This window comes from Notamacropus eugenii, chromosome 2, assembly GCF_028372415.1.
Source record: "Notamacropus eugenii isolate mMacEug1 chromosome 2, mMacEug1.pri_v2, whole genome shotgun sequence".
NCBI lineage: Eukaryota > Metazoa > Chordata > Mammalia > Diprotodontia > Macropodidae > Notamacropus > Notamacropus eugenii.
This window is the reverse complement of record NC_092873.1, coordinates 143,430,897-143,446,183: the sequence shown is the minus strand read 5'-3', so window position 1 is coordinate 143,446,183 and position 15,287 is coordinate 143,430,897. Positions and strand designations below refer to the sequence as shown.

The 15,287-nt window shown below is 37.9% G+C and overlaps 1 protein-coding gene across 2 annotated transcripts in view; it reads right to left on the bottom strand.

Moving 5' to 3' along the window:
- Nucleotides 1-503: 503 nt before the first annotated feature.
- Nucleotides 504-15,287, bottom strand: part of CD109 (CD109 molecule) — a 173,936-nt gene continuing 159,152 nt past the window's right edge. For both annotated transcript variants that reach the window (XM_072642620.1, XM_072642621.1), the window contains exons 30-33: nucleotides 13,272-13,414; nucleotides 6,224-6,371; nucleotides 2,066-2,168; nucleotides 504-1,676 (exon numbers count right to left, since the gene is read on the bottom strand). In XM_072642620.1, coding sequence (XP_072498721.1) covers nucleotides 1,498-1,676; nucleotides 2,066-2,168; nucleotides 6,224-6,371; nucleotides 13,272-13,414 — 573 coding nt within the window. In that variant the 3' untranslated portion in view covers nucleotides 504-1,497. The remainder of the gene's footprint in view (nucleotides 1,677-2,065; nucleotides 2,169-6,223; nucleotides 6,372-13,271; nucleotides 13,415-15,287) is intronic.

Genomic DNA, 15,287 nt, shown 5'->3' with positions numbered 1-15,287 from the left:
TCCTATGATACAGAATGTCAAGTGCCCTTCCATAGCTGATAAGAGTTGTTCTAGTTGAGTACCAATTCATTAGCAGATATTACCTTCTTGAAAAAAACACAATTGCTGGAATAACTGATTGAATGGTTACCTGCTCTCTTCCTAAGCCACTGCATAAGAAATTATTCTCTACACATGCTTTGTATGCATTCTAACATTAATAATAACTGCACTTAGACAATTCCCAGATTCCTATGATACAATGTTTGACTTTTACTATCAAAATTGGCATAAGTAATAAGAGACTGCACATAAAAATTAACCTAAAAGACTTCAGTTATATATTTTTTCTACAGACTTGTCATTTCATAGATGTGGGGAACTCCTTCCTATGATTCAGGTTGGCAACTTGTCTATATTTATAGTCTTAGAGAAGTATCTGGGGCATTGAGAAAGCATGTGTTTTGCCCATGGTCATAGCTGGTATTTGTCAGAGGTAAGATCTGAATGCCAAGTCTTCCTGATTCTATCTACACTGACAGTCTGCTCCATATTAATTGCCTTATCTTATAGTAGTAGGTATATCCTTCCTTTGGATCAGTTATCTGTCTTCTAGCTGTAGACCAAACCCCAAAATTCTGCCCAGAAACACACATTGATCAACGCAGTGTAAAAATGTTCCCCGTAATTTCAATATGAAACTTAGAACACATTCCTGGTCTGTTTCCTGGCCCGCCAGGGCTGCCAGCAAACCCTAAAAACCAAATCATGGCCTTCAGGTCAAGTTTCCTCCAGTGTGCGCTAAATCTGGTTTCCAATGGAAAAATCTCAGACCCTCATACCTGAATTATAATGGAATCTGAGAGAATAAGGAAAGAAAGGAGGAAATTATTAGAATTAGAAACTAGGAGAGTTTAGAGGAAAAATCAATCCAGTTAACTTTTATCTCACTACCTCAGGCTCTGGAAAGAACCAAATTCAAAAAATATGGAAAGGGCATGTTAAGACCATGAGAATAAGTGTGGGGCCCAAACAAGTTCCTCCTTGTGTTTTCCTTCATTCCCAGTTTTCAAAGGGACTCCAATTAGAAAAGCATTTTTCTTCTTGGAAAAAAGGCAGCTCTCTTCATATCAGTCCTAACAGTAATGTATAGCTGTTTTCAGTAAGAATTTATGTTTCATTTATCAAATATGGTAAATAAGTAAAGCCCTCATAACAAAATATTCTTAATGCTAGAGGGGTTTATACCTTACACACACACCCAACAACATTTGGAGGAGGGGAAGGGTAGGAGCAGGGAAGTAAGGCACACTGAGAGCATTTTCCAAATCAATTAGATTCAAGGTTCCTCTTAAAAATTGAGGTTGGAGGGGAGAAAAATATCAACGAAGCTAACATTGATATTTGTTCATTTTCACCCACACAGATAACTCTGTTTAAACACAGTCAAAAGACGAATTAAACTATGAATACAAATCATCCATGGAAATCTCAATCTACCCCTCACAAAATAAAAGATCACAGCCAAATTTGCAAGGAGAAGTGAAACAAACACCAAAAGGAAACTGCTGCAAAGCGTTGAAATAATCTTGGGGAACTGTTCTTGCAAAGACTGCAGTCTTGTTCTCCATCACACAGGTCACAGGGGGACACATCTAGCATCACTTTGGAGTTGTAACTTCTCACTGCCTGTCTCCCTGTTCAGACAGAAAAAATTTTTTATTTCGTTTTATTTGATTTGATTTTAATTTATTTTCAAAGAAATAAGCACTTTGTCAGGATGTAATAGTATTTCCTACACTTCTCTGAATTTTCAGATGCTCATATTTGAAAACACTCTCTCTCCCTCCCTCCCTCCCTCTTTCTCTCTCTCTCTGTCTCTTTCTTTCTCTCTCTCCATCTCTTTCTCTCTCTCTCTCCCTCTCCCTCTCTGTCTGTCTGTCTGTCTGTCTGTCTGTCTCTCTCTCTCTCTCTCTCTCTCTCTCCATCACTCTCCATCAAACAAGTTATGCAGTCACTTTTAAAAAATGTAACTGCCTATTTTAAGATCTGAATAACTATACTCAATAACAAGATTAACACTTACTTGGTTCATAATAATCCACTATAGATACTGAGGCATCTTGAGTATTGGATACTTTGAAGTTTCTCACAGCAGGAATGTCTACACAAAACTGTGTTTCATTTACCTTGAAAAAAATAGGAGCAAAGTTTAGAAGAGTACGTTGTTTATATATTTGTATGTGCAATGAATAACCTTAGAGTCCCTAGTCCAGGGACAATTATGAACTTTCTATGTCCTCTGTAATCAATGAGGATCCTATTAGGCATGGAAGATCAATGGCCTCATCAATTTAAAAATTAGGAGGAAGCTTAGAGATCATATTATAAGTGAGGGAACCCTGAAAAATTAAGTGACATGCATTAATTATTAGCAGGGCTAGGATTAGAACCCAAGTTTTTTGAATCATAGTTTGATGGCTCCGTTGATTAAAGCATGCTGACTCCCAATTTTTTTCATAACTGAATTAGCCCTTGCTTCCAAAAGATTCATGATAGTGCAAATCAATCACTTTTCTCCTTCAAAAGTTCTATAATGCTCCACAGAAACTCCTCTGAAATACTAGATTCTATGTTTACTTCAATTAATGTAATCACAGAAAACTTCAGACACCCACAACTGAATCAATCCATCAATATAAATTATGTGTCAAAGGATTTTCCTAGAATCTCACCATAAGGTACAATTAGGTTATTAATTAATTTGAGAGGTTAAGATTTTAGCAACTGGATGAAGGCAGATAAAAGAATAGAGGAAACGACTTATGACAGGGTGAAAGTATAAGAAACACCAGTAGGCCTACGTATAAAAATAGCAAACAGTTAAGCAATGAACCAGTATGGGAGTTGAGGATTGAAGTTCCAGAGTTGGAGTCAAACCTTTGAGGGCAAAGCAATCTTGAAGGAAGTGGAGTTTCTTTTTCTCAATCATCCCACACTTCTGCCATAGATGATGTAATCGGGAAAGATGGGATCAGTATAAGACAGTGCATCCAGATGGGGGTCAGAGAGATTAAACCAGAAAGAAATAACACATAAATAGGGAGCAGAGTGACACATCAAGGATAGAGGATTCAGAAAGACAGTAATCAGAGGAGGGAAGCAGCTCCAAGGAATGTGATCCTTGGCACCACAGAAGAATGTTATGGATTCAAGAAAGGACTTTTAGGCCACAAAGTTCTGAGACCTGTGTTACTCCTTTGCTACATGTATATCTTACATGTATGCCTCACTAAAACTGTTTGACCTCCTTCTTCCCATGGATCTACATGTATCTGTGGCAGAGTGTACCCAGGCTTGTTTTTTTTTTTTGTTGAGGGGGGAGGGAAATATTTTATACCAAATGCTCTTGTTATGAAACCCTAGTAAATGTCTTTTCTAAAACCTAATTAATCTACTGACTGATTATTATTGGGAAGTACACTTGTGGGGGCTCATAAGGGATAACTATAGAAACAAAGCCCCTCAGGGTGACCCCTAGAATCCTGAGAGAGAAGCAGTCAGCCAGCCTTTTGGGAACTTTAACCCAAGAATATTAAGGCAAATTGGAAGAGTAGTTTCAGAGGGGTATCATATAAGTTAAACTATGGATCTCCCCAGGACCCACTCTAAATCAATAGCTCTGTAACATTCCCAATAACTTTCAATTGTGGGCTCCACAAGAATCACCCCCAATATTTGCCAGCTTTCAAATCATCCCTGATTATGAAGCGTGCACATCAGTATATCTAGTAGCATGAAACTTAGTTATTAGATAGATAAATTCCACCTTAATCAGCTTTAAATATCCATAGGGAACTGGAGAGCTTTTGACTACAACTAAAAGGCAGTCCACAGGAATAGACCTGTCCTAAGTACCACATCTGGGACAGTTTTCTTTTGTGATGGCTCAATCCATAAAATTGGGAGGTCAAGGGAATGAGGCAGACATCAGGAAGCGTCCTAATCCACTAAACTGCAACATTTTTTGTTTACAAACACCAGGTCTCCAGGCACCTCAAACGCCATAAGATCCAGGAAGCAATGAATAAGACCAGTTAAAGTTTCAGAAGCTACTGTCAAAATGACAGCTTCCATATCATGGTCCTTTTCAAAAACAAAGGACAAACACAGCCAGTGAGTAGACCGAGCTGCCTGAATGGGGACCTAGTTAGCTGGGTAACTAGCTCGTCCTCTCCCTCTCCTTTTCTTTTTCCTCTACAAAGGAAGGTAAATTTTGGTGGCCCGAAGCTGCCCAGTTAACTTGGGGTTTAGTGGCTAGATTTTTTTCCTTCCTTCCTTCCTTCATTCTTTTTCTTTCTTTTCTTCTTTCCTTTCTTAAACCCAGCTCACTCTGCAACCCATAGATTGGACCACAATAGGTCCCTGCCCAAGCTCCACTTAAGGACCCTTTTTTGGGCCCTTCCTGGCTTAGAGCGAATATCAATGGTAAATGTTTCTCTTTGGAACAGCAACTCTGAGGGTCTTGCCCTACCAGCTTAATTTTTTTTTCTAATTAAAGGGGTCATCCCTTGACTACTTCTTAAAGAGACCTATTCACTGAATAAGCATTACCTCACTCTAAGTGAGTACCTGGAAAGGTCTAGCCTAAAAGGGTGAGGGTCTCCCATTGCATCCTGGGCCATCTCCAGTCATCCTGAAGAATATCTATCTGGTCACTGGATTCAGATGGCTCTGGAGGAGAAAGTGAGGCTGGTGATCTTGGACAGCCCTCCCTCACTCAAATGAAAGTCAACTGCAAGTCATGTCACCATTTCACTGATGTCATAGACCTCTTTGAAAACGAAGGATAAATACAGCACAACAATGCCTAAAATAGCTACTGCTTACTATCAGTGCCTCAAGCTCCAGTTTACCTGGAAAACTTCGAGAATACAGTTTTCTAAGAACCCAAGATAAGACTGATTCCAGGATATCCAGATGAATTCTGGGCAAGTAGAGACAAATACAAAATTTCAGTCTTTTCTGCATAAGAATTAACCACCACTTCCCTCCCTCTCCTCACCATCACCACCATCACCCACCCACCTACCACCCCACCTCTATCAAAAGGTGGCAAGGTGATAATAGAGCTGTCAAAACGATATTTTTAAAAATTCAAATATTACATTATGATACTTATTTTCCATGAAAAACAAACTATAATTGACAGAAATAGCATAGGATAATGGAAATGGCCCTGGATTTGAGATCATGGAATTCACACAACCACTAAAAAATGTAGGTGATTACACAAGGGACCAGAACCAGGAGAACAATTTATGTAACACAAATATTGTAAAGACAAACCACGCTGAAAGACTTAAGAATTCTAATCCTACTCACCTCCTAACAAGCAATTCAACACAGAATGAGATGCATATTTTTGGTCATGGATAATGTGGGAATTTGTTTTGCTTTAACATTTTACTTTATGTGTATGTGTATGTACATACATAGTCATATAGTTTTTATGTTATATCTGTGTTACATGTTTTTTTTCTTTTTTCACCAGGAGAAAGAACAGAGATAAAATAAATGGTTGCTAATTTTGAAAAATTAAAATTACAGCTTATTTTCTTCATTTTAGCGTTATACTACTAAAGATTCCTAAATCCTTCTTATATCAGGGGTTTCCAAATGTGATCCAAGAACCACTGGTGGTCCTTGAGAGCTCTACAATAAATTCATTAACTTGTCTCTTGAAATTCATATTATTACAATGTCCGTAATCTTGTTTCTTGGGTATATATTCATAATTACTTTGCAGAGCCCACATTATTAATCTCATCAAAATCTTTGCCTTAATTCTAATTAAGTTTTTGTTTGGTTGATTTGGTCTTTCCAGTGGATATAGAAAGTCAAGTGGTTCTTATTATCTTTTGGCAGTGTGGTACTATGGAAAGTATGTTGGGGCAGGACTTAGACGACCTAGGATCAAATCCCAGATCCACTGCTTACTATCTGTGTGACAGTGGGAAGTCACTTAGTCTTTAAAATGAAGGGGTTAGATCAGATCATCTCTAAGATTCCCTCCAGCTCCAAATTTATGATTCTATGAACCATGCAGCTATAAAAGCCCACCATGTACAAAAACAAGTAACCTAAATAACATGCTAAAAAAAGCCTTGTGGAAAGTCATACAACAATAAACATGACAAAATACTAGATGTTTATACACATTAAATTTATTTTTTCTACTTACAGAGTCTAAATATAGGTTGACTTGTCCATGATCATTCTCTACTTTCTTAATTGTGTCACTCAGCAGAATTGCATCTGGAGGCATTGCAAAGCCACTCAGTAAGTTAACTTCCATCAGAGCCATGCCACTTTTGGATGGTCCCCGAAACCTAAAAGTAAAAAGCAGAGAGAAGTGGGAAAGAAAGAAAAGAAGGGAAGGGAAGGGAAGGCAGGGGAAGGGAAGGGAAAGGAGGGGAAGGGAAGGGAAGGGAAGGGAAGGGAAGGGAAGGGAAGGGAAGGGAAGGGAAGGGAAGGGAAGGGAAGGGAAGGGAAGGGAAGGGAAGGGAAAGAAGGAAGGAAGAAAGGAAGGAAGGAAGGAAGGAAGGAAGGAAGGAAGGAAGGAAGGAAGGAAGGAAGGAAGGAGGGAGGGAGGGAGGGAGGAAGGGAGGGAGGAGAGAAAAAACTATGAAAAATTGAATATGCGAACAGTTTACTATACATATAACACAAAAGGCAATGTTTACTTAGAAATTAAAAGTCTCATTAGACTGATTGTTTTTATTCATAGCTCAAATAAGAATTTGCATGGAAAAATATTTATATATTAATTTCTCCAAATGTTTCTTCTTAAAACCTAGACCTTATGACAAAAGATCAAATAACATTTCTTTCATGAACCTCTTTCACATAAAAATCCCCAGTGCATAAGAAGGTAAGCTATATGGGGCTCAATATAGGGAAGGATGCAATCTACTTTATTTCAAAAAGGAGTCTTTTTTTAGTTCCCATGATTTTAAAACAAGTTACATTTTTTTCTTTTGTTTTCTCAGGAGAAAATGGCATGACTTCTCAGCTGAAAGCCAGGACCCAAAGTGGAAGCAGCTCTTTCTTGATCTCTCAGGGCAGCCCCAATGCCAAACCCTTAGCACTCTTTTAACCATCTAGTTTTGGAAAAAGAAGTCTTAACGGGGAGAGATTTTCTCTTTATTCCCCTGAATATTTCAGAGTTCATTTTGTGTTTTCTTTGGCCAATTTGGTGGATTACATACCTTGGAAAGTTTTATTGCCCTACATTGTTCTTTGAGCTGTTGTACAAAATGCCCCTCCCCGGCCCCCCAAAATCTAAGTAACAACAAAACTTCTTGCTCCTAAAGAATTTTTGTTCCTAAAATAAATAGGCAGCAGGAGCTACTTGCTTGGAATATAGAAGTAACCAGAATGATCATGGAAAAGAGTATGTTTCCAATGTGTATAGTATGACAATTATTCAATTACTATTTACTTATAGTTACTGATGGCCAAAAAAAGAAGAAGAAGCAGAAGAAGGAAAAGGAAAGCTGGGCAGAGCACACTTGCTTTTCAAAGCAGTGATATTAAGCCTGGCAGTCTGACTGATTGAAAAGCAATACACACAACTAACTGCTGACTTCAGCTGGCTCAGGAGTCAGAAGCAACTGAAACCATCTGCTGGGTCCTCCACATAGCCAAAATAGATGCAATTGAAAATAAATCACTGAAATAGACCTTGGGGCAATTCTATCTGAGCAATTACTATAGATGAGGGGAATGGCCAAATTGTTTAAATTATATTAAATATTACATCTAAAGGTAACTTGGTGACCTCATCTTTCTGCTACCTAATCCAGGATAAGATAGAACTGTACTATAATACTTTCAACATAAAGCAGAAATCAGAATAATGTAGTGGTCCTTAATCTGGGATCCATGAGGTTCATGAATTGATTTCAGGGGACTGGGAATTTGAATAGGAATTGCATGTATGTATTTATCTTTATTTTCAGTATCCTTTGATTCCTTTTATAAAATATATTTTATTTTATGTATCTATAAACATTCCAAGAAAGGGTTCCCATAGGCTTTACCAGACCACCAAAGGAAACTGTGACACAAAAAAATATTATGAATCCCTGGAAGAAGGTCAAGTTGCCTTAGATCCTTATTCAAGAAGACAGTAACTGAAAGACCAAATATTCTTATAAGATCCATCAACCAACCCCATCCACCAACATATCCCAAGTCAATATTACCAACCTAGTATTAAATGAGTACATGCTTGAGATTTTCCACAGAGATTTAATTGATTACAGTGTGGTACAAAGGAAAGAGTACTTGTTTTGGAGTCAGTAGACATGGGTACAAATCCCCAGCTTTTTACTTACTACCTGCATAAAAAACAGGCAAGTCACCCTCTTATGAGGATATGGCCTAGGCCAACTCTAACATCCTTTCCAGATCCAAGGCTGAGTAGCTTTGGACTGAAGTCTACTCTTCAACCACTACTGAACACACACCCTAATAAAACTCCCTTTCTAAATTTCCCCCATCACTTCTTAAATGTTCCCATCTGATTTCTAAAAGATTATTCCTAGTAAAAAAAGGCCATGGAATAGAAACAAATATTCTCCCATGGTGAGGTCCCATTGTGATAGGACAAAGAATTCTTTCACATTTGGAAGGGGTTGCTGGTCTTAGATTTTTTTTTTTTTTGTCAGCAAGTTAGGCAACCATAAAAAAAGATTCTCACATTTTCCTGTTTCTCCCAATCCTTCCTGTCAGATCTAACAGGTAGATAGATTTAGGATCCCCCCACCCTGAATTATGTCCTTTACTTGAGGGTACATGATTACTAGACTTTGAAGTCAGTGTCTTTCCATCCTCTGGGTGGATCCAAATTGAATTTATTTTAGTTTAATAATAACAAACATTTATTAAGCACAACTATGTATTCAAGACTGCTGGGAATGGAAGCTCAATTCCATGTGGACAGTCTCGGGCGGGTAAAGGTGGGAACTTCTAAATCTTAGAGTTCTCACGAGGCCCCCCAGGAAAACGGCTGGGAATCGAGGTGAACCGAGCTATCTCGTGTATTTCCGCCTCTTCCCGTGAGAAACGTGATGGGAGGAGCATCCCCCTCGAGACTGTCCCGGATCTGGGCACGCCTATTGTTATCTAACAGGCACGGTATTCAGATGCAAACTATGCGACTGGAGAGCTTAATTGGGGTCAGGAAAGCCTGAAAGTTCTCTTGGGCGGAGGGGCCACGTGTGAGGACAGAAGGCTCCGCTTTTCCTCTCTCCTCTCTCCCCTCCCCCTCTCTCCCCACTTACACTTCTACTTCCAATCTCTTATTGTAAGATCTTTGCCTCCTTGGGAGATCTTTCTCTCTCCCTCCTAAGGAAGAATTCCCCCTGCACTTGTAACCAAGACCCTGAATAAAGCTCAACCCTTGTTCGACTCTGATAGGTCTCTTCTCTCATACGAGTATCCGGTTTGGCCAGCCGAAGACCTCCAATAGAGGTAAGGTAAGACTCGGGTAGCCCACAGGCCTCTAGGCCTGGCACAAGACAGTGTTAGATGCTGTATATGTATGCAATGAACACATTTACCTTTTAGATTTACCTTTTTTTATTTTGCACATGAAACTGCAAATTACGTACAACTTGCTTTTCCTTTTAAACATATAAGTTATCATGTAATTTTCTTTTTTTTCTTCCCTCCCCCTCATCCTAGAGATGGCTACCATTAGACACACAAATGTGTGTCTGCGTGTGTCTGTGTGTGTGTGTATGTATGAATCCATACTATATATACTTCTATTTATCAGATCTTTCTCTGGATGCAGATAGCATCTTCCTTCATAAGTCCTTTTAAGCTAGATGACTTGGTCATTGAATGTTGTTCTTAAAACAGTCTTGCTGAGATCTACCCTTCTTAAATTAAGGGTTACATATAAAATGAGCGATATGGTGGGAATACCCAGAAGTTGATATTAAATATGTTTTTCTAATTTAATTCCCAGATTAACTATTGAGATTTTTACAGACATGCAAATAAGGGTTAGGAGGTTCAAAATATTACAAAATGTGTTTAACTACCCTGTATTTATGTTAAGTAGATACTGTAAGTGGATCTCATATATTAACGGCTAGAAGGAATCTCAAAGGTCATTGACCAAGGGTTTTAAACTTAGGGTGTGTGAATTTATTTTTTTTAATTCTGATAACTATATTTCAGTATAATTGGTTTCCTGTGTAACCATATATATTTTATTTTATGTATTTAAAAACATAATTCTGAGAAGAAGCCCATAGGCTTCACCAGCCTGCCAAAGAGGCATAATAGAAAAAAAGGTGAAGAAATGTAAAGATAGAACTTCATCATTTAAAGCTAAGGAAATTAAAGCCCAGGTGAAGTGGCTTACCCAATAATGATAGCTAACATTTATATAGTGATTCCAAGGCTTGCAAAGTGCTTTACATATGTACTTGTGAAGAGAAAGGAAGGGAGAAAGGAAGGAAGGAAGGGAGGAAGGAAGGAAGGAAGGAAGGAAGGAAGGAAGGAAGGAAGGAAGGAAGGAAGGAAGGAAGGAAGGAAGGAAAAGAAATAAGGAAAGAAGAAAAATTTTCAACTATACTATGTTTTCTCTAAAAGAAACAAATTCTATTCTGTACTTAAGCTTTTGATCTTGGATTTAAATGACGTTTCTTAGAAGTGCTAACTAGAAAAATGTATTAAGTGAATCAAACTTTCTGCCACCTTATTTATAATGAATATAAAAAGAAACATTTTAGACACAGGAAAACACACATGCACACACACTAAAATAACCAGAATACATGAAAGTCCATTGCATCAGGTTTCTTCATAGGTACACCTGAAATACCTTCATTTCTTTTCATCTCTTAACAAGGTTCTAACCTTTTTTTCAAAGCCCTTTCAAATTCCATCTCCCTCCATAAAGTACTTTAGTCTTAGATCACACCTTCCCATCCCAGATACCACTTAGATTAACAATTAATTGCTCTCTGATTGTTGCCTGTCTCTCATTTCTGTCTTCCCACCAAATTATAAACTCCTTCCTTGAGAAGTAAAAGATAAAGAAATTATTCCTCTTTTTACCTCATAATGCCAAGCACCACGATCAACACACTGTAGACACTCACTTAATATTTACTGATTGAATATCTGAGCCCTGAAACAAAGTGGCTCTGATGGAATTAGAATAGAATGTAAAGACACCTGTTTTAGAGCTAGATGAACCTCAGCTCTCACTCCATCAAATCACTAGCACTAATATAAGAAGCTTCACAAAAGTCTACACATTTATACTCATACCACTTCAAAACTCCAAACTGAAAAAAAATGAGCCAATTCATGTTGTTGAAATTTGGGGGAAGAAGAAGTTGTACATTTTGAAAAAGCCAATGCAAATTTTTAAATTAAATACTTAATAGGTCAGTATCAATGACTAACTCTATCTTTACAATTTCCTTCTCTTGCACAAAAATGCATAACATGTTATAAGTTTATGACATTTACTAAAAATCTCTTAGCCATTTTTAACTGAAATGTCATTCAGATTTCATAATTAAACACTCACATAGGGGGTGGGGGAGTAGGTAGGGGGAAAAAAATCTAAGTTCTATGGTAGTGATTATAGAACATTAAAAAGAAAAATAAAAAAAAAGATTAAAAAAAGAAAAAAAAACCATTCACCTAGCACTTTAAAGTTTGCAGAGCATTTTACAAATACTATCTCACTTCATCCGCACAACAATCCCGAGAGGTAGGTGCTGTTGTTCACATTTTACAGATAAGGAAACTGAAGGAAACAAAAGCTAAACAATTTGCCCTTGGTCACAAAACTCATTAGAGCCTAAGGTCTGATTTTAATAACAGAAATAATAATAATACCTTTGGAGGTAGCTTCTATTATTTTCATTTTACAGATGGGAAACTGAGGCAGACAACAGTTGAGTGACATGCCCAATATCACATAGCTATTAAGTGTGTGAGGCCATCTGATGCTGTCTAAAATTCCATCCACTATGGCACCTAGGTGCCAGTTTAGAAGATTTAGAAGACAAGCTTGTTAAACATTCCCATTTCAATACTCATAAGTACTGAAAAGGTGCATAAGAAACTCCCATTCAGGACTCATGATGGAATTTAATAAAAATGCCTCCAGCCCCAGCCCAATATTCTAACTTCCTTATAAGCCCCATTGAACAGCAGGCCCACTGTCCCTACCTAGCCACTCCCCCTCACCTCCCCCCCACTCAATATCCTAACTTTTTCATATATGCTTCACTGCTCACTAGAACAAGTGTGCCCATGAACTCATATTTCTCATAGGACAGCAGGTGTGTCCACGTGATGGAATTTCAGCCACTGCCTCTAGCTAGCCACTGCCCCCAGATCCATTCTTCATATTTCCCACGGAAACAGCAGGTGTATCCACACACTCAACCACAACCACATCCATTTAGCCTCAGACAGGACTACAGTACTCAGTCAATCAGAAAGCAGCACCACCAGGATGCTCCAGCAGGATGTGGACCCCCAAACAATAGAAGGGACTCTCCCTAAGTAGACATCTGTGCAGTAATCATAAAGAAATGACCTAGAGTAAACTTATGATATAGACAGGCTTATCATCATACATATATACCCCCTCCAAATGGGTTTTTCTGTATGCATAATCACGTGCACAATTCCACTGTGGCTGGAATACTGCCCCTATTACCTAATCCCTTAACAAACCCCTCCTGCCTTTTTAATATTCATAATTTCTGTTATGTAACTGTATCTTTACCCTATAAAAATACACCTTACTTTCTTTGAAGCTGATGGTTCCTGTTGGAACTTAGCCCACTTCATGAGAGGCATCAATCTCAATAAATGTCTCTACTTGGATTAGAGGTGGCCTAACTCTGAATTCTTTGAGACAGTTCCACCACAACATATCATGAAAAAGCAACAGTTTTTGGTGTCCCTGGGTGGGCATGAGTCTAAATCCAAACACTCATAAGTACTGAAGTTACTTAAAACGTTGTTCCATTACAGAAATCTTAAGGTTATCTTCTGTATTTGGAATATTCAACATGTCCTGGAATTTTTTCATTTGTCCTTCTTAGTTCCAAAAGTATTCAATAACTAGCAAAGGAACAATGAAATCCTCCAACATTTGCCCTTGAATGTATGCATGATGCTTTACATTCACAGTAAAATTGTAAAATAAGAAAGCAAAGACCCAAATAAAGACCTACCTGGTGCACACATTCACGGTCAAATGATTGATATCCTCTTTATTATCTTTTACGGCAACATCTAACTCAAAGGCTTCTTGGCTTTGGATGGATCTGCGCCTTTTAGAAGACTCTGAATTTTTCACATTGTAAACAACATTTAGCTACAGCAAATAAAAGAGGGAAAAAGAATGTTATAATCAGCCATCAAGAATTAGCAGCATGTTTGCTAAATATCTAGTCAAAAGACTCTCTTTAACAATCAGTTAAGATTTGGAAATAATCTGCAAAATGGAAAAAAAATTACTTTTATAGCCTAATAAAGAAATGCAGCACGAAATATTGGCTAGAACATTGGATTTAAAGTATGGAAGACTCTTAGTGGGTATGTAATGGCAGGCTAGTCACTTAATCTCTGAGTCTTAGGCAACTACTTTCTAAGACTTATATCCTAGTAATTAGAGATGGCTTTTGATCTTCCTGAATAGTTTTCACCTTTACAAAATCACATATCACTGGCATATTAACTAAAGAAAATGCTGTTATGAAAGTAACTGTATATCTCAAGTTAATCTATAAGCATATATTAAGCATTGGTTATGTGTCCAGTAGGTCAGCTAGGTAGCACAGTAGACAGAGTGCCAGGCCTGGAGTTGCGACAACCTAAATTCAAATCCAGCCTCAAACACTTACTAGCTTAGCTGTGTGGACCTTGGGCAAGTCAACACCGTTTGTCTCATTTTCCTGTTTGCCTCCATGAGCTGGAGAAGGAAATGGCAAACCATTCCAGTGTCTTTGCCAAGAAAAACCCAAATAGGGTCACAAAGTTCCAGATACAACTGAAATGACTGAACTATAACAACATGTTGCCTGACACTGTCTCTTACTCATCTGCCCAGTCACAGGGATTTACAGGATGATCTTGCAGTTTATTCCCCATAGTGGGAGGTTTTACTACCTGTAAGAACTCAGTATTAAATGCAAACTTGAGAGCTTTCATGATGCTCCCTTTCTTGCTGAATGTTAAGTGAAATAAATCCTTGAGAGAAGTCTTCATTATTCACATCCCTCCATCATGACTAGTTCTCATCTATCCCTATTTTTGACTTGCAATTTCAAAATCAGTTCTTTATTCATGACAGAGGAATGCTTACTGTACCAGTCTTCCCAACCAATTAAGATTCCATTTCTGTGTGTGTGCTTATGTGTTGGAGGGGTAGAGGGGTAGAGAGCAGAGTTAAAATAGTCTTCAGCACAGAACTATGTCCAAGATTTAAGCCTAAATAAATTATATTCATTGGTTTTCCTGGTCTACCTACTTAGGAACCCCCAGCAAATAACACTGGGAAATAAATCAGATGAGATTTCTCATTGCAAAAACTAAGCTGACCCTTTTAAGTGTTCAGTGACCGCTTCTCTTGCTTTTTTTTTTTTCCAGTATTTCACCAGTTTGATGGGAATAGAAGTGGCATTTTCAGAAGATTTTGTGATTTTCCTTATCCTCTGCTTCCAGTTCAACCCCTTGGGGCTAAGGAGAGCAAGTCTAGTCCTTCTGACTCACAGAGACATGAGAACTGTCTTCAAGCATTTGAAAGGCTGTCATGTTGAAGAGGAATGAAGACATTTTTCTTTTTGGACCCAGAGGGTAAAACCAGGAGCAAAAGGTAGAAGTTGTCAAAAAACAAATTTAAGTTTGATGAAAGGAAAATCTTACAAATAATTAAATCTGTCTCTACAAGAGGGAAGAGACTATACCTCAAGAGGTAATGGGGGAATCCTCAAGCAGCGTATAGAGAACCACTTCTCAGGGGTGCTACAGCGCTCTTTGTCATACGTGAATTGTACTTCATGGCACCAGTCCCTTACATATAAAATTCAATAAACTCTTCCAGTCTTTTTATAAGAATTTAGTTAAAAATTTATTCAGCACCTACTTTACATGACTTGCACTTAGCAAAGTGTTCATTTGTAGTTATAAGTTAAAATACATTAATAGAGTAATAAACCCTATAAATAATAGAAGTAATGATGATAATA